Source organism: Vulpes lagopus, chromosome 15 (genome assembly GCF_018345385.1).
Source record: "Vulpes lagopus strain Blue_001 chromosome 15, ASM1834538v1, whole genome shotgun sequence".
Lineage (NCBI taxonomy): Eukaryota > Metazoa > Chordata > Mammalia > Carnivora > Canidae > Vulpes > Vulpes lagopus.
In genome coordinates this window covers 26,837,069-26,862,716 of record NC_054838.1, presented here as the reverse complement: position 1 = coordinate 26,862,716, position 25,648 = coordinate 26,837,069, and the positions used below count along the sequence as shown (strand labels likewise).

At 38.8% G+C, this 25,648-nt stretch overlaps 1 protein-coding gene across 2 annotated transcripts in view; it reads right to left on the bottom strand.

Annotated features, from left to right (window-relative positions):
* Positions 1-25,126, bottom strand: part of UVRAG (UV radiation resistance associated) — a 318,666-nt gene extending 293,540 nt beyond the window's left edge. Inside the window, exon 1 of one of the 2 annotated variants that reach the window (XR_005983964.1) lies at positions 24,742-25,126. Coding sequence is in view for 1 of the 2 variants with exons in the window: in XM_041730667.1 (XP_041586601.1) it covers positions 24,742-24,858 (117 nt within the window). In the remaining variant the exon portion in view is untranslated. The remainder of the gene's footprint in view (positions 1-24,741) is intronic. The other variant, XM_041730667.1, reaches the window with a different exon arrangement.
* Between the last annotated feature and the right edge of the window lie 522 nt (positions 25,127-25,648).

The following is a 25,648-nucleotide window of genomic DNA, read 5'->3' as shown; positions in this document are numbered from 1 at the left end:
ACAGCTAGACACATAAGTGACCATGTCAGCCCCCAGCCTTTGACCCACCAGAAATGACAACAAATAAAGCAGAGAGAAGTCATTCCCACCACAGCCAAATGAAACTGCACAATCATAAGCAAATTAAATGACAGTGTTGTTTTATGCCACTAAATTTTCTTTCTTATTCACCAACAGAAAACGAAGAGACCTATCTGATTAAACAATCAAATTATTTAGTCTTTGTCATGGTTGATATGAGTAAGGAAAATAATGCCAGAGGAAACATAAAATGGTTCAATCTGGAGGGAGAGCAATTTAGCAATAATTATTAAATTTTAAATTATATATAATATTTGAGCAAGCAATTCCACAAGGCACAAAAATGTGTGCAAATATGCTTATTCTGATATTGGCTATAAGAGCAAAAATTTAATAACCACACTTAAGTTGTAGTACATTTATACAACAGAAAATTATGTATCTATTTCTTTAAGAAGTCCTAATATGAAATACAAAAGAGCATGAAATTTCAAATGTTCACATAAAGAAATATTACTATATACTCTGAATGATGTAGATCAAGGGTTGCCAACTCATTCTGTAAAGAGGCAGAGAATAAATTACTTTAAGTTTTTCAGGGCATATCCCTTCTCTTCATATTCTTGTTTGTTTACAATCTTTTAACCAAGATAATCTTTCTTAGTCTCCTCAGTTACAAATGCCAGTAACTGTTGGCCAGTTTGCTAACCCCTAATGTAGAATAGTATCTATATTAGTAGATAGTAATAGTAATTGTATCTCACAGATACTATGAGATAATCTTTTAAAGTAGCATTTGTCTTAGAAATGTAGTTAAACCTGTCCCCTTTCCTATATCCTCATTTTTTTCAGGTCAGGCCTTTATTCTCTGCCTGAGACTAGGCTAAACGGCATGGAGGAATAGGGCCCATGTTGTCTCCAGTAAACTCAGACTACCACTATTTATATATATATATATATATATATATATATATATATATTTTAAGATTTTATTCATTTATTCATAGAGACAGAGAAAGAGAGAGAGAGGCAGAGACACAGGCAGAGGGAGAAGCAGGCTCCATGCAGAGAGCCTGACGCGGGACTCAATCCAGGGTCTCCAAGATCACGCCCTGAGCTGCAGGCGGCGCTAAACTGCTGCGCCACTGGGGCTGCCCTGGTATACTTTTTTTTGAGGGACAACAAAAGCAAACCTGAGAGAAGATTAGTTTTCCATATTCCCACAGAAGGTAAAAATGCTGATTTACTAATTGAGAATTTAAGCTTGATAAATTAGATCAGTCTTTAAAAAAAAAAATGCAAAAGCTCCTTCTAAATTATAGCATTCAGCCACCTAATTTTTCTAATCTTTGATCCCACCTGAAAGACTCCCTGTAAAAAGTTTCGAAAAGAAAAAGCTTAATTTAAAACTAGTGCATGAGGGACACCTTGGTGGCTCAGCAGTTGGGCCTCTCTGCCTTTGGCTCAGGTTGTGATCCAGAGGTCCTGGGAAGGAGTCCCACATCAGGCTCCCCACAGGGAGCCTGCTTCACTCACTGCTTACGTCTGCCTCTTTCTCTGTCATCATGAAAAAATAAATAAAATTTTAAAAATAAATTAATTAAACTAGTACTTGGTGCTATTGGCTATAGGCAAATAGTGCCAAGAGCCAATGTTACAGATTTAAACAAAAAACCTACCAATTCTAATCTCTCATAAAATATATGATAGCTCCTACCCCTGAGTGCTCTCTGATGCAAATCATAACCCTGGAACTAAAGCCTTTATTGTGTCAGTTCCTTCAGCTCTCACTCAGTCCCAGAATTTAACCCAGTTATTTAGTAAGTACTGCTAAATTATAATACAGACTTCTCTATAGGAAAAGACAAAATAGATCTCTCAACTTTCTACATTTCTTATACACGTTGGCTCTTGGTTTTTTTCTCTCCACCCTGTCCACCCCCAATCTTGGTGGAAGGTCCCAACATGCCTTTTTTCCTCCCTGTTTCCTCTGGGTAGTGTTGCTCTACAAAGCATTATCTAGCATTGTTCTCTGCCTGTATCTCTCATCCTCCTTCTCTTGTTCCCTTCTTCCTTCTATTTTATCTTGCTGGTTTCTCCTTCACAGACCATGCCAGGAACTGTGGGGGTACAAACAAGGCATTCCCTAATTTCAGAGTATGTAACCTTAATTTTAAAAAGCTGGAGTTTGGGATCCCTGGGTGGCGCAGCGGTTTGGCGCCTGCCTTTGGCCCAGGGCACGATCCTGGAGACTCGGGATCGAATCCCACGTCGGGCTCCCGGTGCATGGAGCCTGCTTCTCCCTCTGGCTGTGTCTCTGCCTCTCTCTGTCTCTCTCACTGTGTGCCTATCATTAAAAAATAAAAAATAAAAAATAAAAAGCTGGAGTTTGTGCACACAAAAAGGCAAATTTGAGGTCAATCCAGCAGTATACTGTCAGTGAGCATTTACTAGAGAAGTGTTATTCTAGAAATGTAAGACCAAAGAAAAAAGACAGAATTACACAGGATGACCTGGAAGATAAAAATTGGAAGAGGAGACAGCTTTCAGTGGCCCAAGTGTTAAGAGTAATATCATGGCCATAATTTGCTTCAAAATAATTCGAGTGAGAGAGGGAGGAGGATTAGGCAGGCATACAGGTAAAAACAAGATATGCCACCACGTGGCAATTACCAAAGTCAGGTAACTGGGAGTTCATTATGCAACTGCTCATATATATGCATTTCAATATACACTGATATATACAATACATATTTCACTACACATATTTCATTATTCACCAAAAATTCCATATTAAAAAAGTTATAAAGTAATATTGTAAGAACAGTGACACCTGGGTGGCTCAGTGGTTAAGTATCTGCCTTCAGCTCAGGGCGTAATCCTGGAGTCCTGGGATTGAGTCCTACATCGGGTTCCCTGCAGGGAGCCTGCTTCTCCCTTTGCCTGTGTCTCTGCCTCTCTCTCTGTGTGTCTCTCATGAATAAACAAATCTTTAAAATATATATATTAATAAGAACAGAAAAAAAGGGTAGACCATATAGGGGCCTAAAGCAAAAATGGGCTTAACAGGGAGACTAGATAATGGATATGGTTGAGGATGAAAAGATTGACAAAAGAAATAAGGGAGATAAAAGGCCTTTACAGAAATATGAACTAATCAATAAAGGTGTTAGGGCAATAGAATACCCATAAAAATAAAAATAAAAAAGAATGAAAGAAAGGAAAGAAGGAAGGAAGGAAAAGATATGTGTGTGTGTGCTTAGAAAACATACTCTATACCTTATATCAAATTCTAGATGGCTTAAAAATATTTAAATGTAAATAATTAATGCATAAAGTACCAAAAGAAACAATGAGGAATTATTTTATAATCTCAAAAGTCTAAGAATGACAAAAACTCAGAAGCTATAAAAAGGAAAAAAAAATCAATAAATTTTACTACGTAAAATGTTTTTAAATTATGCATGGCAAAAACTGCCATATGCAAAGTCATAGGAAAAACAACCTAACCAAAAAATTTTAACTCACATAACCAACTGCACTAAAACATAAAGAGCTCCCAAAAATCAATAAGAAAAAAAAATCCAACAACCCAACAGGAAAAAAATGGCAAAGAATATTAACAGATAATCCACAGAAAGGGAAAAACAAATAGCAGTTAAACATGAAAAGATTCTCAACCTCACTCATAAGAGAAATGCAAATTAAAACTACACTAAAATTGGCACAGACCAAAAAGTCTGCTAACATATTTAGAGGCAAGACAGTGGCAAAACAAGCACTTGGCAGAAAGAGTACAGGTGGAAAACATCAGAAGATGGCAATCTGGCAGTATCTACCAAAATTACAAATGCAGTCTCTGACCCAGCAACTTGACTTCTCCATTTGTGAAAAAATATACACTTAGAAATATGCAATGTAATATATGTAATACACTATTGTCTGTATTAGCAAAAAACTAGAACTACATTAAATGTCCATCAATAGGGACCTAGCTAAATAATGATATATCTGATAATGGAGTACTAACTGGCAACAAAGAATAAATTAATGGCAGCTCTCTGAGCACTGATATGGAACAATCTGTAATATATTAAGTTAAATTTTTAAATTTTTAAATTTAAATTTAAGGGACACCTGAGGGTTCAGTGATTGAGCACCTCCTTCAGCTCAGGGCATAATTCTGAGATCTTGGGATCGAGTCCCCACATCGGGCTCCCTACCGGGAGCCTGCTTCTCCCTCTATCTATGTCTCTGCCTCTCTCTCTGTGTCTCTCATGAATAAATAAATAAAATCTTTAAAAAAAAAACGTCTCCTAAATTACATAATAAACAAGTTGCTCTTTATTTTTTTTTTTAAAGGTTTTTTATTTATTTATTCGTGATAGACAGAGAGAGGCAGAGACATAGGCAGAGGAAGAAGCAGGCTCCATGCCCGGGAGCCCGATGTGGGATTCGATCCCAGGTCTCCAGGATCGCGCCCTGGGCCAAAGGCAGGCGCTAAACCGCTGCGCCACCCAGGGATCCCACAAGTTGCTCTTTAAAAAATAATAAATAGGAGCAGCCCCCGTGGCGCAGCGGTTTAGCACCGCCTGCAGCCTGGGGTGTGATCCTGGAAACCCGGGATCGAGTCCCATGTCGGGCTCCCTGCATGGAGCCTGCTTCTCCCTCGGCCTGTGTCTCTGCCTCTCTCTCTCTCTCTCTCTCTGTGTGTGTCTCTATTAATAAATAAATAAATAAAATCTTTTTTTTTAATTAAATAAATAAAAATAATAATAAAATAAATTTAAATTTTTCAATTATTAAAAATTAAATTTTTGTTAAATACCTAACTGCTAAATTATATATTATACATATAGTTTATATATTTTATAATATAAATAATTAAATAAAAATAAAACACAGGGCACCTGCGTAGCTCAATCTATTAAGCATCTGCCTTGGGCTGGGGACATGACCCCAGGATCCTGGGATGGAGCCCCTCATCAGGCTCCCTGATCAGTGGGAAGTCAGCTTCTCCCTTTCCCTCTGCCCCTCCTCCCGACCTGTGCTCTCTCTCTCTAAAATAAATAAAAATCTTAAAAGAAAAATTTAAAAAAAAAAAACACAAAACACAAAAGTTTGGGGCACCTGGGTAGCTCAGTTAAGTGTCTGACTCCTGATTTCAGTTCAGGTCATGATCTCAGGGCTGTGAGAACAAGCCCCATATCTGGCTCTGGGCTGGGCACGAAGCCTGCTTAGGATTCTTTCTCTCTCTCCCCACCAGCCCCTGCTCACTCTCTCTCTCTCAAAAGAAACCGGGATCCCTGGGTGGTGCAGCAGTTTAGCGCCTGCCTTTGGCCCAGGGCACGATCCTGGAGATCCGGGATCGAATCCCACGTCGGGCTCCCGGTGCATGGAGCCTGTTTCTCCCTCTGTCTGTGTCTCTGCCTCTCTCTCTCTCTCTCTCTCTCTGTGACTATCTTAAATAAATTAAAAAAATAATAAATGCTTTAAAAAAAAAAAAGAAACCATAAAAGTTTACATTAGTCAGTGTGTTTAACATGTTAGCATCTGTGTTTCACAGGGAAAAAAAGAATAGAATTATGTAATTAGTGGAGATGCATAAAATATAATTGGTAACACTGGTTATCCCAGGGAAGGGAAAATGGGTATTTGGAGTACAGAGTAGTATGGAGACTATTCACTGTACCCTCTTATACACCTGTGAATTGTGATCCATATATGAATTTTTTTTTTTTTAATAAAACCAGGGGCACCTGGGTAGCTCAGTCTTTTAACCATCTGCCTTTGACTCAAGTCATGATCCCAGGGTCCTGGGATGGAGCCTGGCATTGCTGAGCAGGGAGTCTGCTTCTCCCTCTTCCTCTGCCTCTTCTCCAGCTTGTACGCTTGCACACACTCTCTCTTTCTCTCTCTCTCTCAAATAAATAAAATCCTTAAGAAAAAGAGAGAGACACAGCAATCAACCTTTAAGCAAAGGTATCTGTAATAGCCATTACCAAAAGCAGTGTGACATAGTAATAAGAGTTCAAACTACAGTCAATAATCCTGAACTCCAGGGTAGCTCTATCACTCACTAGTGGGCAGATCACTTACTTTCTCTGAGGTTGTTTACCCTCCCATAAAAATGGAGATATTTCCTGTATGCCTACTTCTGTGGGTTAAGGATCAGATGAAATAATGGATATAAAAGCTCTCTGAAAAATCATAAAGTACTTTATAAATACAAAGTATTAACAGAAATAGGGATGTTGAGAAAGGGATGTGGTTATCAGTATAAAATGATGAATTGGTTTAGGCATTTCTAATTTGAAGTGAAGAAACATTTAGAATTCATTTATCTAAATAGAGGTGACATGGTGTCAAATATAATAGATCTCCAAAGGACAAACATTCAATAAATAGGATTACAAAACTGCAAAACTGGAAAACATCCTGAAGGTCATCTAAGCCTCTGCTAGATGGATTACCTGAGACCTTGTTGGAGACACACAATCTTGGGTCCCCACTACAGATCTACCCAATCAGAATCTATATTTTAACAGGACCCCCAGGTAATTTTTATGTACATTTTAAGTTTAATAAGTACTAATCTAGGGGGATCCCTGGATGGTTCACAGGTTTAGTGCCTGCCTTCAGCCCAGGGCGTGATCCTGGAGTCCTGGGATCGAGTCCCACATTGGGCTCCCTGCAAGGAGCCTGCTTCATCCTCTGCCCATGTCTCTGCCTCTCTCTCTCTCTCTCTCTCTCTCTGTGTGTGTGTGTGTGTGTGTGTGTGTCTCATGAGTAGATAAATAAAATCTCTAAAAAAAAAAAAAGAATAAGTACTAATCTAGGCATCTTATTCATTTTTCAGATATAACACTGGGGCCATAAATAAAGGGACTTAGCCATGTTCACACTAAAAGTACCAAAATCAAGATTTGGACCCAGGACTGATCTCTTGGACTATGTGTATATGCATGCAAGTACACCATGTATTTGCTTCCCAGAAGTTTCAAAAGCCAGGAGACATCTTTGCCCTGCAGATATCCTATGACCCCATCATTTTTGATCAGCCACCAGCCCGTCAATTTTTTCTTTCTTCACTATATCTCTGGCATATCGTTCCTTCTTTTCCACATTCTTCATTCATTGCCCTAAAACTATTGCCGTGTATACTATGAAAAATCAGCTTCCTTCTCTTATCTAGGTATCAAATACCTCTTCTGCAAACAAGACTGCTCTTACAAATAGCAAGCTCTATAAATTCCAAAAGGAGATGCAAGCCATTAAAAACCATTAAATATTGGCACAACTGATTCTAAGCAGAATTTATGTTTGAAAGCAAAACGAGCAAACTATAATTTGGTAATCCTAATTCAGAAACTTCCTGTTGTCACTCCCACTATTTCTTTCCCATCACCTTCTCCTTTTTGCCCTAGAACTGACTCAGGTCTTCATCTAATAAGGCCCCTCTACTACAATCAAGCTTTACTAAATAAATCCAAAGGCTCTGAATCTACTGTCTATTACCATTTTCTATCCCAATCTGTCCCATTACAGTCTCAACATTCACAAACATTCTCATATCTTTATAATTCTCTCCTATACACTCTATTCTAATAAACCAAAGTATTTCATTCAACGTTTCTTGAATATCCACGATGTGCCAGGAACTACACAATGAAAAAGAAGTCTAAATACCTTTGATTACTTTTTCCTACATAAATTCAAGAAAATTGAAAGCCCTTGTCTCTGCCCTATGTGCATTTCTGCATCAACAAGTTTGACTTTTGGGGGGCACCTGGGTGGCTTAGTCAGTTTAACCATTCAACTCTTCACAAAATTGTAATGAAGAGTAAATGCAGTGACTGCAGAGTACTTAGACACAGTAATGGTACATGCGACATTGGTACATGTGACAGTTCAACATTACTATTATTATCAACCATCCTAAAGTTTCCTCATTCTTTTGTGGTAAGTTTACCTCAGAGCTTCAAAATCTATCCACTGAAATGGAGCTATACAGGTTTGTGAAGTTACAAGCAAAGATGAAATTGGAAAACTACATTTTAAATTCAACAAGCAGAATGGAAAAACTCTGAATTTAGAACCAGAATATGTGGGTGTGAACACTAGTTCTTCTGTGTTCTTTCCTGGGCCTTGATTTTCTTGCCTGTTAAATGGGAGAGGTGGCTCTAACTACTGTAGCTAAAAATATGATGAGAATGGTTTTAATGAAATTAGCTACTACAAACAAACAGCAGGGTAAAAGATAAAGAGCGGGGAAACTTGCTCATGAATAAGTGTTAAAGGATATCTCTATAATGGAATGTGATAAGACATCATGAATCTTGGCTGGAGGAAAATATGGCAGTAAATGGTAATCACAAAGTTAGACTAAAATGAACACCTACAATTTAGTAGGCAAACAATAAAACACTCTTTATGACCCAGCTCCAAAATCTCCACTTTTGACATATCCCTCCTGACTTCCCTGTCCCATCCACTACCCCAAACGAAGATGATCATTTCTCCCTTCTGTGCTACCATGACTTTGTGTACATGCCACCATCATGTAGTACTTGTTGCAATGATGCTTTACTGCCAATGCTCCCCCTAAAAAGAGGGGTGATCTCTAAATACAGAAACGGAGTTCTATTCCTACAGCACTTAGCACAGTCCTAGCACAAAATAGGACCTCAATAAGTGATGGATGAACAATGAGTAAATCACAGATAATATTAGTGATTTCACTATGCCATGTGAGGCAGTACCCTTAAGTATATGGTAACTTTTAAAGCTATATTTTATGCAAAGCTCTTAACGTATATTTTATCACAACTCTTTGCCCTTCTGTTGCCTCAATGACTATAAGCTCTTTAAAGACCAAAACTATGTCTTTTTATTCCAAGTGGCTAATGGGCAAACACACAGATATTCAATAAATGTCTGTTGATAGAAGGGAATGATGAATACATGAATATCACAGCCTCATCACTCAAACCTCTCAATCTTACCTTATTTAGAAATCTTGTCAGCAATCTTCTCACCACTCTTTCCACTACTGCTCTCTCTTCTTGTGTCAACTATACTTGAAATTAAAAATGAACGAATTAAAAAAAAAAAAAACTATCCTCCCATTCTTGCTTATAGAACAATGCCGAAGTCAGACTGGTAAACATGGAGAGAGTGTTAAGAGCTGGGAAATCTTTGTTTTGTAACATCATAGCCAAGACTGGTTCAGGTAAGAACCATAATAGATGATAAATCTTGGGGGAGAAGAGCAAGATATATGCATGTTCTCTAAGTATCTCCCTACAAACTATTCATTAGTCATACGCATGTGCACCTGAACACATGCACAGAATTCTAAAGTTGAGAAATCAGATAATATCTTGATCAGGTGATCAAACTTGATCAGGTGATCAAACTTAACATCACCAGTAACGAACAAATGGACACTACGTGCGTCCAAAAGAGATACCTTATAAAGGACACATTACTTTATATGAAATACTCCAAGTGAGAATGCATAACCTGAATCTAATCAAAAGGAAACATCAGATAAACAGAAAATGAGGTATGTTCTATTTTAAAAAGGGAAGAGGTGGGCAGCCCGGTGACTCAGCAGTTTAGCGCCACCCTTAGCCCAGGGTGTGATCCTGGAGACCCGGGATGGAGTCCCACATCGGGCTCCCTGCATGGAGCCTGCTTCTCCCTCTGCTCTGTGTCTCTCTCATGAATAAATAAATAAAATCTTTAAAAAAATAAAAAAGGAAGAGGTGATCTGTATTATGATACTGACATTAAAAAAAAAAAAAAGCTGTGAAATGCTTTCACAGAAGACAAACACACCACGTGACCCTAGACTGGATCATGAACTGGAGGAGGAAAATTTCTATAAAAAAATTTCTATAAAAAAATTCTGGTAAAAAAAAAAAGAGTATAGATTAGGAAGGAAGAAATAAAACTGTTTTTGCCACAGATCACATGATCATCTATGTAGAAAATCTGAGAAAATGGACAAAAAACTCTAGGAACTAATAAGCAGTAATAGCAAGGATGCAGGATACAAGTTAACATACAAAAGCTTTACTCTATGCCAGCAATGAACAAGGGGAATTTTAATTTAAAAACACAATACCATTTACATTAGCAAAAGGTAAAATAGTTGGTATGAATCTAACAAAATATGTACAAGATCTGTATAATAAAAACTACAAAACTCTGATAAAGATATCAAGGAGAACTAAATTAGGTGGAGCAACATTGCATGTTCATGCATAACAAGACTCACTATTGTCAAGATGTCAATTCTTCCCAATTTGATCTACAGATTAATGCAATCCCAATCAAAATCCCAGCAAGTTATTTTGTGGTTACCAACAACTGATTCTAAAGTTTATATGGACAGGCAAAGACCCAGAATAGCAAACACAATATTGAAGGAGAACAAAGTTAGAGAACTGACACTACCTGACTTCAAGACTTACTACAAAGCTACAGTAATCAAGAAAGGGTGCTATTCATGAGAAAATGCTCTGCATCACTTGCCATCAGGGAAATACAAATCAAAACCACAATGAGATACCACCTCACACCAGTGAGAATGGGGAAAATTAACAAGGCAGGAAACCACAAATGTTGGAGAGGATGCGGAGAAAAGGGAACCCTCTTACACTGTTGGTGGGAATGTGAACTGGTGCAGCCACTCTGGAAAACTGTGTGGAGGTTCCTCAAAGAGTTAAAAATAGACCTGCCCTACGACCCAGCAATTGCACTGTTGGGGATTTACCCCAAAGATTCAGATGCAATGAAACGTCGGGACACCTGCACCCCGATGTTTGTAGCAGCAATGGCCACAATAGCCAAACTGTGGAAGGAGCCTCGGTGTCCATCGAAAGACGAATGGATAAAGAAGATGTGGTTTATGTATACAATGGAATATTACTCAGCAATTAGAAATGACAAATACCCACCATTTGCTTCAACGTGGATGGAACTGGAGGGTATTATGCTGAGTGAAATAAGTCAATCGGAGAAGGACAAACAGTGTATGTTCTCATTCATTTGGGGAATATAAATAATAATGAAAGGGAATATAAAGGAAGGGAAAAGAAATGTTGGGAAATATCAGGAAGGGAGACAGAACATAAAGACTCCTAACTCAGGGAAACGAACTAGGGGTGGTGGAAGGGGAGGAGGGCGGGTGTTGGAGGGGAATGGGTGACGGGCACTGAGGCGGACACTTGACGGGATGAGCACTGAGTGTTTTTCTGTATGTTGGTAAATTGAACACCAATAAAAATTAATTAAAAAAAAAAAGACCAAAAAAAAATAAATAAATAATAAATAAATAAATAAAAAATAAAATAAAATCTATTTATGCTTTTGCACAAAAAAGGGCAAAACCTTGTAAATTAGTCTGATTAATAATGATGGTAACTTAAATTTTATATTAAAATTTCATTGTAATGAAAAAAAAAAGGTGCTATTGGCAAAAGAATAAATAAATCAATGGAACAGAAAGCCCAGAAAATTGACCCGTATACATATATTCAACTGATCTTTGACAAAGAAGCAAAGGCAATACAATAGAGCAAAGATAGTCTTTTCAACAAACAGCACTGGAAGAACTGGACACATGCATGCAAAAAAATGACTAGATACAAACCTTACATCCTTCACAAAAATTAATTCAAAATGGGACTACAGACCTACATGTAGAATGCAAAACTATAAACCTCATTGAAAATAACAGAAGAGGGACGCCTGGGTGGCTCAGTGGTTGAGCACCTGCCTTCGGCCCAGGGCTTGATCCTGGGGTTCCAGGATCAAGTCCTACATGGGGCTCCCTGCATGGAGCCTGCTTCTCTCTCTCTGCCTATGTGTCCGTCTCTGTCTCTCTGTCTCTCTGTCTGTCATGAATAAATGAATGAAATCTTTAAAAAAAAAAAAAAAAAAGGAAAATAACAGAAGAAATCTAGGTGACCTTGGGTATGATGACTACTTCTTAGATATAACACCAAATAGTCTCTATGAAAAGAATAATTGACAAACTGGACTTCATTAAAATTAAACACTTCTGCTAGGCAAAGGACAATGTCAAGAGAATGAGAAGACAAGCAAGAGACTACTAGGGAAAAATATTTGCAAAAGGAACATCTGACAAAGGACTGTTACCCAAAATATACAAAGAACTCTTAAAACTCGGCAATAAGAAAACAAAACACCCAGTTGAAAAATGAGCCAAAGACCTTAACAGACATCTAACAAAACAAGATATACAAATGGTAAAGAAGCTCATGAAAAGAGCTTCACATCATATTTCATCAGTTAAATCCAAACTAAAACAAGATGCCACTACACACACCTATTACAATGGTCAAACTCCAGAACAAGGACAGCACCAAATGTTGGCAAGGATATGTAGCAACAGGAACTCTAAATTCCTTCATTGTTAGTGCGAATGCAAAATGGTATAGCCACCTTGGAAGTCAATTTGGCAGTTTCTTATAAAACTAAACATTCTCTTACCATACATTCCAGCAATCATGGCTCTTGGTATTTACTCAACAGATTTGTATGATTCCAACTATATGACACTCTGGGAAAGGCAAAACTATGGAGGTATTTGGGAAATCTGTACATTCTGCTCAATTTCACTGTCAAAAAAATAAAACTGCTCTAAAAAAAATAAAGTCATAAAAAATTTTAAAAACACTGTTCTCCCCTCTACCTACAGGATAATACCCAAATTCTAAAGCATGGCATATATGGTCCTTTATAATTTAATCCCAAACTATCCTCTTCAACTCATTTGTTTCAACCATTCTCCTCCAAGCTACTTAAACTCCAGCCTAATTATCTGCCAATCCTTTTTATGCTTTACCTTTTTACTCAAGCTGGTCACTCTGCTAGAATGCTTTTCCTCCCCTTTCCCACCTCAGCATTTGTTCAAACCATCTCTTACACTAAAATGGTTTGCTGATAAAGTTTGCCTTAACCATTAGAGTATGTGTCCCTCCAGGGAAAGGACAATGCCTTATTTATCCTGTATCCTCAGTGCCTAACAAATCATAACAACAACTAACATTTCTGGAGCACTTTCTATGTACCAAGCACTTTTTTAAAGCAAACTTATGACTCATTTAATCCTATCAACAACCCTATAGGGTAGGTGCTATTATGCTCATTTGTTTTATTTTTTTTTATTTTTATTTTTTTTTTATTATGCTCATTTGATTTGAGCCTTCCTGAGGCATAGAGAGATCACATAACTTCCAGGCAGTTCAGCTAGGAAATGGAAGGACTGGAATTTCACGCAAGCAGTCCGTTTGGTTCTAGAATCCATATTCTTCACCAGTGTGGTATACATAGTAGAAAATCAAAAAAATAACTATTGAACAAATGATAGGGTAGAAGAGTTGAACACAATGTTTGTGGAATGAAAATACTAGGAAAGTGGGACACCTGGGTGGTTCAGTGGTTGAGCGTCTGCCTTCGGACCAGGGAGTGATCCTGGAGACCCGAAATCGAGTCCCACATTGGACTCCCTGCATGGGGCCTGCTTCTCCCTCTGTCTGTGTCTTTGCCTCTGTCTCTGTCTGTGTCTCTCATGAATAAATAATAAAATCTTTTTTAAAAAAATAAATAAAATAAAATATTTAGAAATACAAATAATCCGGGCAGCCCAGGTGGCTCAACGGTTTAGCGCCGCCTTCAGTCCAAGGCGTGATCCTGGAGACCAGGGATTGAGTCCCACATCAGGCTCCCTGCATGGAGCCTGCTTCTCTCTCTCTCTCTCATGAATAAATAAATAAAATCTTAAAAAAAAAAAAAAAAAAAGAAATACAAATAATCCAATCCCTCTCCAATCTTCTCTTGCAAAAGTTAAGACCAGAACAAAGTTTCCCAAAGTTATCCTAGTTACTCCCAGAACCAGCTTTAAACAAGTCTTCCCACTTATACTCTATTAAAGGAATGATTATTTGTTTTTAAGAAGCTGTAAAATAGGAGCACCTGGGTAGCTCAGTCGGTTAAGCGTTTAACTTCAGTTCAGGTCATGATCTCAGGGTCTTGTGATGGAGCTCAGCATCAGGCTCCCTGCTCAGCAGGGAGTCTGTTTTTCCTTCTCCTTCTGCCCCTCCCCATCTCCTGCTCTCTCAAATAAATCAATAAAAACCTTAAATATAAATAAATAAAATAATAAAAGAAAAATATTGTAAAACTATGTTCAAATATATTCTGCTACTCCAACCATAACAGAAGTTAGAGAAATATTGTTCACCAGTCTAATGCAGTATTTGGTACACAGCAGGACTTTATTATCAATTAATTAAATTTTCCATTTTTAAAAGGTCTTATGTTTACTTCTTAGTATCAATTTATTTAATTTTTATTTTTGATATAACTTACCTAAAATATGCTGCATATTTTGCTACCTCATTAAAAAGGATATTGATAATGTAACCTTTTCATGAAAGCTCAAGATAATAATCATGAGCAATACCTTTTAGAAATCTTCAGGTGGCTTTAAAATAGCCAAGATTATATATGAAAAATGCAGCTAAGGTGCAATTAAGAAATTCTGCAATTCTAGTGTCCCCATCTAATAGTAATCAGACTGATGTTTTTTCATACACAAACATGAATATCAAAAGTAAACTAGTCACTCCAGAGCACCTGGACAACTGTTCTTTACCTTTATATTAAATACCTTCCAAGCAGAATAAACTCCTTTAATTCATGAAAACAACCCTGAAATACCTACTCTACATTGAGTCTGTAATGGGACCAATTCTCTCCTGTAAGGAGTACAGTCCTATAAACTATCCTAGACCTGTAATAAGCACCCACAGCCTATATGCCTATCTTGCTTTGTGATCTATTTTCAAAATGAAAACTTAAAAAACCTTCATATTGCTGCTTCCCATACCTAGCTAGATATTAACATTTTAGCAGAAGAAAGCAGTACCAATTTTCTCAATGAGATTATTCTATTAAGACAGACTATCAAGGGTAAAAAAGTTTTTTCATAATTCTAAATAAAGTTATTTTCATATTGCATTTTTTTAAAAGTTTAGTTTCCCTGTAGTTCATTTTAAAAAATGACTGGCATTGTGACAGGAAATAATTCGTATCCTCAAAAAGACATTAGTGAGTTGGAGGAAACAGGCATACAGTGTCTAATCACATGCCTAACATAATTCAAAGAAGGTGCTTTATAAATATCTATTGAATAAACGGCTGATGCAGTTAAGTTTCTTTTACTTCTTTTAACAGAGGCTAACATGACATATGAAGTGCTTATAGTTCAGAGTTAAACAGTAAAAAAAAGTACAGTCATGGTAAAGAACACCAAATTTTTCCTGGGGAAAAAAAAAAAAAGATCATAAATCTGACTTCCACTTTTACTTATTTGTATCTTCTCTTTTTTCCTTACCCTGGAGTCTACAAACAAAAGCCAAAGGTAACTGCCAGTTTCAGCTTCATGGGTTTCCTCATTGTTTTTTAAAATATCTGAAAGATTCTTTCAGGACAGTCTAAACACCATAGTGGGGGGCAAACACCAGATATTTCAACCGACCACAAACAGAGATGCTTAAGTAGGTTCTAATGCTCGGCTTTAGCATTATCTGGCTCAGCCTTTAACCAACAAACGCACTTTAGTAAAGTTTTCAATGCCTAATACCATTTCTGGTTAATGAGTTCTATGGCAATCAGTGTCAAATATTACACAGAATGAAATTCCTGACATCAAAGAACTCACAATCACCAGATGTTGTTGTTTCAAAAAGTTAAAGAGGTAAAGAATCAGGACTTCTTAAGTAGACTATTCAAAAAGGACAGACATGGAAGAAGAAAAAAAAAAAAAAAAAAAGGACAGTTCTGGTAAGCACCCAGGGACGAAAAAGGGAAGACTAATCACGAAGAGGGATATTCCAAACTTTCACTCTAAATCAAACTATATGGAGTGTGGGGTCTGAGTGCTCTGCCTATAAAGAGTTTAAAATATAGTCTTTCTCTCATTTCAATTATAGCCGAAAATCCCCAGAGCTGCAGAGATGATGTGTCAAAACACAAGTTAAGTTTAACAAACAAGTTCTCAAATACCCAGCCAAGCACAGCGGAACTGCTCATGAGGCCCAGGACCTGGTCAGGTACATCATAAAAAGAACAAGACAGCACTCAATTTGAATTTGTTAAACTAATAATATTCTTTTTTTTTAAGATTTTATTTATTTATTCATAAGTGACACAGAGAGAGAGAGAGAGGCAGAGACACAGGCAGAGGGAGAGGCAGGCTCCACACAGGGAACCTGATGTGGGACTCAATCCCGGGTCTCCAGGATAACATCCCGGGCCGAAGGGAGGCACTAAACCGCTGAGCCACCCAGGGATCCCCCAAACTAATAATATTCTTTACTGACTCCTCAAGGAAGGGAATAAACAGATGGATTAAGTCTATGACCAGGAGAACAGTTTCAACTCTGAGGGCTTCAGATTTTATATCTATAAAGTTCTATAATTCAAATTCACACTTAAAAAAGGATGAAAAACAAGATTATATAATATTACATAATATTAAACCAAGAAGGTATACTATGAATTATACTTTATTTTTTAAAGCTTTGTTTATTTATTGAGAAAAAGAGACTGCACATACATACCTAAGTAAGAGGGATAGGGAGAGGGAGAGAGAATCTCAAGTGGACTCTGCTGAGCATGGAGCCCAACACAGGGCTGATCTCACATCCCTGAGATCAGAACCTGAGCTGAAACCAAGAGTCGGATGCTCAACAGACTGTGCCACCAAGGTGTTCATAAACCATTAAAAATACCAATGTCAAGTTTTCCATTCTCCATGTGTTCCTCTATCTGTATGATACAACTACTAAATCATGTAAGGCATCAGAAAAATTTAACTCTGCCTCAGACATTACTGATGTCATTAGACCTATAACAAAGTATAAAACCTAAAATGTTTCAATTTCTCCCTTAACATAGACCTGTTTAATTTTTCTAAAATACCCCTAGTTTTTTTGCTGCACTCATTCAAGTGCATTAAAAATGACAAATATTCCTTCCCCTAGTGGTAATAAGCCTGACAGGTAAAAATACACAGATATTCAAAAGTATACATTTGGAAACTATGAAAACCTATTTTTTTTTCATTTTACCATATACTTTAGCCCCAACATATTAGTTTCAATTCTGCTCTTGCTCTATTTCCAGTCAGTTTCACTTCTGAATTTTCTGCCACAAAGTTAAGAATTGTGATCCTGTGGAGAAATTTAAAGTAAACACTAAATAAGAACATAGTTTTTCCCTTCAAAGAAGAACTTAACATTTTCATAGGAAAAACAGAAAAACAAATAAAAACTCTTAGGTTCCTGATGACATTTTGTCACATAAAAATGATTTTGGGCTGTTGACTTTTTTCCAAGTTTTTGAAGCTTCCTCTTACAGTTTTGTTTACAAGAGCCAAAGCAACCAAAACTACTATCATTCTATTTTACAGATATTACACGTTTGAAATTTGAGATACAAGTAAGGGGCTCAATAAATATTTGTGGAAGCAATGAATGTACATAGCACATGAAGCATGAAGCATACATTCCCAAAAAGATACAACTTTCTGTCTGTCTTCAGTGGCCTTATCAACAAAACATTTTTTGGAAAATATAATAAAAAGATGACTGAAATACATTAGCAAAAATAAGATATCTAATAAATGTATGAGGAAAATATATATCACATACATATATACATATATATCACATAAACTAAGCTTTATAAAGCTTTTTGATATTTCTACCATTTTTTTTCTTGTTTCAATCCAATGTTCTTCTTTTCTTTAGGCTGTAAAGCTGGTCAAAGGAAATATTCATACAGAAATAAAATTTAAGGGATGGCTGCGTTGTTCAGCAGTTGAGCATCTGCCTTTGGCTCAGGGTGTGATCCCAGTCCAGAGACTGAGTCCCACACTGGGCTCCCTGTGAGACGCCTGCTTCTCCCTCTGTCTATGGCTCTGCCTCCCTCTCTCTGTGTTGCTCATGAATAAATAAAATGAAAATCTTTAAATAAACAAATAAATAAAATTTAAAAATAAAAATATAGGTATCCCTGGGTGGCTCAGTTGGTTGAGGTCCAACTCCTGGTTTCAGCTCAGGTCATGATCTCAGGATGACGAGATCAAGCCTGGCATTGGGCTCCACACTCAGCAGGGTGTCTGCTTGAGATTCTCTCTCTCCCTCTCCCCTGCCCTCTGCCCACCTCAAGCACATGTGCTCACTTGCTCTAAAATAAATAAATCCTTAAAAAATAAATAAATAATATATATATAAATAAATAAAAATATATGTTCTTACTCCATAATCAGTAGTGCTTGGTACAGGTGCTATGAGAAATAAGCTACACAAAGCATGATGGTCCTGAACCTTGAGGTAACTTAAAACTTCTGTGCTTTGCCAGCAATCTGAAAAGAGTGGGTGCCCATGGCAACTTAGAATCAAAGACCTTGACTGCAGTCCCTGTGTTGACACTGTGTGACTTGGAGAATGTTACCTAGACCTTAGATTTCTTATCTGTAAAAGGAAGTGGTTACTGATACAAATCTCCCATGGAGAAGAATTCCAAATAATTGATGTAGATATTCTTCCCTCAAGGAGAGAGAACAGGAATTCCCACTCCTTAACTATGGGCTTTGCATAGAGACTTCCTTCCAAAGAGCCAGTATACCATCTGTCTTTGAAAGGAATACTCCTCTCTATTCACCACCCATAGAGGGGTGAATGGGAAAGAGTAACCTTATAGCAGAGAAACCCCAGTCTAATCATAGAAAAACAACAAACAAACAAAAACATAAGACTAACTCCAATACAGGGTCATCCTACAAAATACCTAACCAGTACTCAAAAGTGCTATGTCACCAAAAAGAAGGAAAGTCTGAGGAACTGTCACAGCCAAGAGACTAAGGAGATAGGACAACTAAATATAATGTGCTTTCAGGATGGTGTGCTGGTACAGAAAAAAGTCATTAACAGATGAATAGATATACAAAACGCAGAGGCTCCCTGCTGACTCAGTCAGCAGAGTATGGACTCTTGATCTCAGGGTTCTGAGTTCAAGCCCAATGCTGGTTGTTCAGTTTATTTAAAAAAAAAAAAAAAAAGCAGTATATACATACAATGGAGTATTATTTAGCCTTATAAGAAATGAAACTCTGATACATGCTCCAACATGGAAGAACAATGAAAACATTATGCTGAAAATAAGCCATTCACAAAAAGGCAAATATTGTATCATTCCACTTATATGAAGTACTTAGAATAAGCAAATTCATAGAGACAGTAGAACAGAGTTTACCTAGGGTGGGAGGAAGAGGAAAAGGGGGAACTATTGTTTAATGGGTATCTTATCTGTTTGGAATGATGAAAATGTCTGAAAATAGTGCTAATGACTGCACACACAACATGAAGAATATACTTAATGCCCCTGAGTTGTTCACTTAAAAATTATTAAAATGGTAAATCTTATGTATATGTTGTAAACTGTAGACTTCAGTTAAAAATAATACATCAATATTGGTTCATGAATAATAACAAATGTAACCTACTATTACTGAAAGACATTAAGAATGGGGGAAATGGTGTAGGGTATATGGGAGCTTCCTGTGCTATCTTTTCACTTCAATTTTTCTGTAAATCTAAAACTGTTCTAAAAAATGAAGCCTACTTAAAAAAATTCAAAGGAGATAAAGGCTAATAGCATTAATGTAGCCCACCTGTTCCAAAAACAGGACAAGAAAAATGCTCTTCAAATCAATGAAAAACATGAGCAAGCAATCAGAAAAATTAATGCCAAAGACATAAATAAACCTGTAATTCACAAAAGAAGTTAAAATGCCACATAAACCTATGCAAAGATGAAATATATAAGGTTGTATAAGGATAAATGAGATAATGTACTCAGCAGAGTGTTTTGTATGCAATAAACGAAGCTATTAAAATACAACTAATAATTAAAGAAACACAAGTTTAAACAACAAAAATATATACATATGTATATACATATGAAGGCTATATATATTCATATATTTATAACTTATATGATTATATTCTATATATATTATTACACATAGATAAAATCTATAGGGCGCCTGGATGGTTCAGTGGTTGACCATCTGCCTTTGGCTTAGGCTGCGATTCCCAAGGTCCTGTGATAGAGTCCACATGGGGCTTCCCACAGGGAGGGAAGTTTTCTCTCTCTCTCTGTGTTTCATGAATAAATAAATAAAATCTTTTTAAAAATCTGTATACATGGGATCCCTGGGTGGCGCAGCGGTTTGGCGCCTGCCTTTAGCCCAGGGCGAGATCCTGGAGACCCGGGATCGAATCCCACGTCGGGCTTCCGGTGCATGGAGCCTGCTTCTCCCTCTGCCTGTGTCTCTGCCTCTCTCTCTCTCTGTGTGACTATCGTAGATTAAAAAATATATATATGTATACATAAAATCATATCAGAAAACATTGAGAAAACTTTTGATGCCCAAAGTGGACAAAATATGGAGAAACACATCCTGTCATAATTTGGTGGTAGTAATGTAGTGGGCATGTCCTTTTAGTGAAACACTTTGCCTAGTATCTTCTAAAGTCAAAAAATACACACATACAGAAATCTTAATTTATATATTTTACATAAAGCATAATTTTGTACATTTTTATCAATCTGAATTTATGTATACATTTCCTTTCAGTGATTTCACTGCTCAAATTCTTCCTACAGAGTTATTAGCACAAGTGTACAAAGATATCTATATATTGATATTCAGCAACAATGTAACAGAGAAAACTAGAAATAGTCCAAAAGGCTATCAACAGTTAAACAAACATAACCGAACATTATTATCCAAACTGTGGTAGGTGTATATATAGTGACATGGACAACTGTCTTAAAAAATAATAAATAGTAAATTTTTTTTAAAAAAATTTTTAAAGAAAAGGAATAATCCAGTTAAGGACCTTCTGTACATATGCTTCAAGAGAACCAAACCTACACGCAAAATTGTGTTTATACATATAAGTGCATTTCCTAAGGAAAGTGTCTGTTGCTTTTACCAAATTCTTAAAGGCATATGTAGCCTCCTGGAAAAGGTCACTAAACAGTCAGGAAAAAGCATCCCAGCTCTGAGTATCTAAAAAATGTAATTAGGTTATACTTAAGTAAGAAAGACTTTTGGAAAGAAAGAAATGCTCTCAAACTTTTAAGGACATATTAAATGCCTCTACCACAAAACACAACATTTTATTCCAAAACTCCTAAATCTAAGGGTGTGAAGGAAGTTATTCATCAGATAATATATATATTCACTAATTACAAACTTCAACCAAAAATTAAAGATCAAAAAGTCTTCCAAATATGTGACTAGTTCATGCTTAAATTACAGTTAAAGTAACATCATACAGAAACAAAAGAAGGCAAAGATTAAGTGGTAGTCCCATTTGACAGTCAGGTTGATAATTACAGACTACTTACTCACACATACAAAGATTCAGGAGTTATGCAGCCTTAACTAAACTTTTTTTTAAAAGATAAATCTGTGGCTTAAAATAAGGCAAAAATAAATTAGATCACATACAGAGTTTTGTGGGCTTTTTCTGAGCAAAATAAATATGTAAGTCTTTTCCTGAAGGTAGACTAGGAAGGGCATTTCTATACCTTTAGAACTAATGCAGTAAATTATCATTTTAAGCATTACAGCCACTAGAACCAATCAGACTTAATGAAGACTGAAATAAATGAGTAGAAAATAGCAGAAAAACTCTCTACCCTAAAATGAAAACATAGCTTAGAAGAGTGGTTCTCAACCAGGGGTAATTTTGTCCCCCCCCCCCCCAAGGGACATTTGGCAACACCTGAAAAAAACATTTTTGAGTGTCAGAACTGAGCAGGTGCTCCTGGTATATTATGAGTAGACGCTGTGGATATCGCTAAACATCTCACATATTCAGCTACCCATTCAAAATGTCAACAATGCCAAGAAATGGGCTGAGAGAACCAATGAATTTATGCTTTGAGATAATCAACTTTACAGAAGAAATCCTAAAACACGATTTGTTTTGAAAGACTGACTTCTTATAGCATGGAGTCTATTAAAATGACATAATTTTCAAAGTGCCATTTAAAAGAAAGGTATCAAAATAAATAAATAAATAAATAAATAAATAAATAAATAAAAAGGTATTAATTGAATTTCCAAGTTTTAAATTATGCAAAAGCCACAGACAAAAAAAAAAGGACAATGAATTAATGCTAAAAGAAAAAAGTTTTATACACACACACATCTTGTGCTCACACAACACTGAGCAAAAGAAACCAGACACACACACACACACACACACACACACAAAAACTGTATTTTGCATGATTCCATTTATATACAGCTCAAGAATAGGCAAAAAGTGATCTTTTGTTAGAAATCAGAATAGTCGTTCCTTTGGAGAGAAAAAAAAAAGGTAGAGATGGGAGAGAACATAAGGGAGACTTCTGGAATGCTAATAATTTTGTTATTTCTTAATCTGGGTAATGGTTATATAACTGTGTTCACTTTGTGACAATTCCTTAAGCTGTGTACTAAGTAATCAATGCAGTTTATACAGATAACACTTTCACAAAAATGTTTATTTTTTCACAAAAAATGTTTATTTTTTTAGCTGTTATTTATTCCTACCCTAAAAACCTGAGCACTTTGACCCACAAAGCTAATGAAACATCGATTGCAAAAGTAAAAGTATTTTTGTTACATAGGCTATCTTCCAAGAATTCTAGAAGGATGACACCCCCAGAAAGCTGTAAATACCATACTCAGAGCTCATACAGCATTCAGTTGAACACTTAAGCCACCATATACCCCTCGGCATAAATCCAAAACTTTGACAAAGGCTTACAAATACAGTTAAATTTATTCCGTGAACAGCTGGAATTATTTCCCCCAATTTTAAACTGTGAATGTGCTCTCTGAAACAAATGATGGTTTCTCTTTCCTGATCCCACATTTTCCCCAAAGCTCTCCCTAAGTAAATCCCTCTTGGCCCTCAACTCCCTAGGATCTCTCCAGACTGCCTGCAACAGTGCCCACCATCACCTCTCTTGGTATCCATCCTATAATCCACCTCCCCACACAATGAAAATTCACAGTAATGTGCATTCCAGAGGCTGGTCTCCCCTATTAGACTTCCACTCGCTTTCAGGACCTCATAAATACAATCCAAACCTCACTACCTTCAAACTCCTAATATTCTCCAACAACTCTCTTCCCAGCAGCACCACAAAACTAGGGCACATGGTAACCCCATCTTTAAATCCTTTTCTACCACATAAAAAGCCCTGCTTCTGCATACAATTCTGCTCAGCGGCCACTGTAGCTATGATCACCAGTGCAGCTCTCTGCTTTAGCACTCCCTCTACTGCATTCAAATCCATCCCATTTCCCATCCATCCCCTGCCCCAAACTCTGCTTTCTTTTTTAAGAACCTTTCCTAAGTACTAGAGCAGAGATACAAAGTTGAAGATTCGAGCTCCATTCTGCTCCAGTCTCAAGCACACAACCATGTGCATGGGCCTACAGGGTCAGACGCTGGAGTGTGAAACCCATCCGCAGCACTTCCTAACTGCAAGGCTTTGGACGAGTGATCTTACATCTTGAAGTCTCAGTTTGCTTAACTACGAAATGGGAAATCGTAAAAACAGCTATCTCAGAGAGTTGTCAGGATGAAATGGATTACTGGCCGTTGAGGACTTTGCACAAATCCTATGGGGTAAACTCTCAGTAACTGACAGTTTTTCCTAGGTCCTCTTCTTGGAAAAAGGAATAATAAAAGAAGATGAAAGGTACTTTAAGGGCAAGGGAGTGGTGGAGGGAAGAATTACTGTACAGACATCCGGCTGATACATAGAATTGTGTCAGATTCCCAAACTCAGTGTCCTCTCTTTATTATCCCCTTAAAATGTGGACCCAAGAAGCCCTCAAAGCCCCTGCTAAAAGATGGGGGAAGACACAAACAGATACATCAAATCCTCCTTCCACGGAGGGAAGGAGGGAAGTAAGAGGATGCCCCCCTAAACTGCTAAAATGCGAAACCTGGGGGTCTGAGAATTAGGAAGGAAGCCCCAACGGCCCACAGGATTTCTCTTGGGAAGCTGAGGCGAGTACCTTATTAACAAGGAAATTAAAAGTAAACGCTAGAAACCATGAAGCTCAACTTCTCCCGTAGGAAAGAGTACGAAGAGGTTTCTCCGCAAATGGGCTGAGAAAGGAAAGGCGCTCTCCCCGCCTCTCGTGGAACACCCGGGCTTCCCCGGGCCCCTTCCCCCGAGGGGCGAGGAGGGTCCACGCAGGGGAATCCCCACCACCACCCCCAGGGGCGAGAAGCGGACTCGGCCGGGGCCCCCAGGGACTTCCACTGGGTCTCTTCCAGCTTCTCTGCAGCCCGTCTCCAGTAGCGGGATCGCTCCGGGAACTCGGGGATCTCCCGGCGCTTCGGCCCCTCGCCGGCGCCCTCCGCTCGCCATCCTCAGGTCCCGCTGCCCGAGTTCTCCCCGGGCACTACTCCCGGTCTCCCGGCCGGCACGAGGTCCGCCCGCCGCCCACGGGCTCTGCCCCCCCCCGCCTCTTCCCGCGCCGCCCGCCCCCCCCCCCAGCCCCCGAGCGCCACGAGCCCGCGGGGTTACCTGCTGAGAGGGCAGCTCCACATGCAGGGCCCGCGCGGCGGAACCGGGGGGCAGCGAGGCGGCCGGGCCCGGGGGCGGCGGGGGCACCGGGCCCCCGACCGACGCTGAGGCGCTCATCGTGACCCAGGGGCCGCCAAGCGGCGGGGCCCGCGCTCCTCCGGCATCCGCCACCACCGCCCAGCCTCGACCCGCCGGACCCCTGCAGCTCGGGGACGCGCCACCGGAGAGGCAGGACCGCTCTACCCCACCTCCGGCCGCCACCGCCGCTGGCTAAGGAAGAGCCATGTTACCGCAGTGCAACCCCCACCACCCCGCCGAGACCCGGCCTGCTCATTGGCTCGGCGGCCACGGGGGCGGGACCCGGCGACGCACACCGGACGTGCTATTGGGTGGAACGTCTGTCCATCACCGGCCGGAATGGGCTCGGGGCGGAGGCACCCGGGGATGGCCTAAATCGCGTCTGTCAAGCCGGGGTGAAACCTGGGGCGTTGCTTCTTTTTTTCCCAGTCTAATTGGTTCTTTCACTACCATGGGGCGGGGCCTCCCGGTGGATCCGCGAGGCCCATTGCTCTAGGTCTGTGTCCGTTGTCGGTAAAGGGAAAGAGGGGCGGGGCCTGATTAGGTAGAGAGCGCGCCTGGGCTCTGTTGTCACGTGCAGGGGGCAGGAGAGTCACCTGATTAGTGAGAGTCAGTCCTCCGAGCCACTTCCGCCCGAACCTAGTTGCCGTGGCAACCGGGCCCCCTCGGAGGGCGGGGACCGGCTGGGCGCCCGCCGGGTAGCGATGGCTCTCTGCTGTTGGTTGCAAGCACCCTGAGCAGCCTTTTCCTGGGGGGCTCCCAGGAACATGCGGGGACTGAAAAGTATTTTATGGTCCGACAGAAGGCCACCACGCAGGCTGCGCTGAGA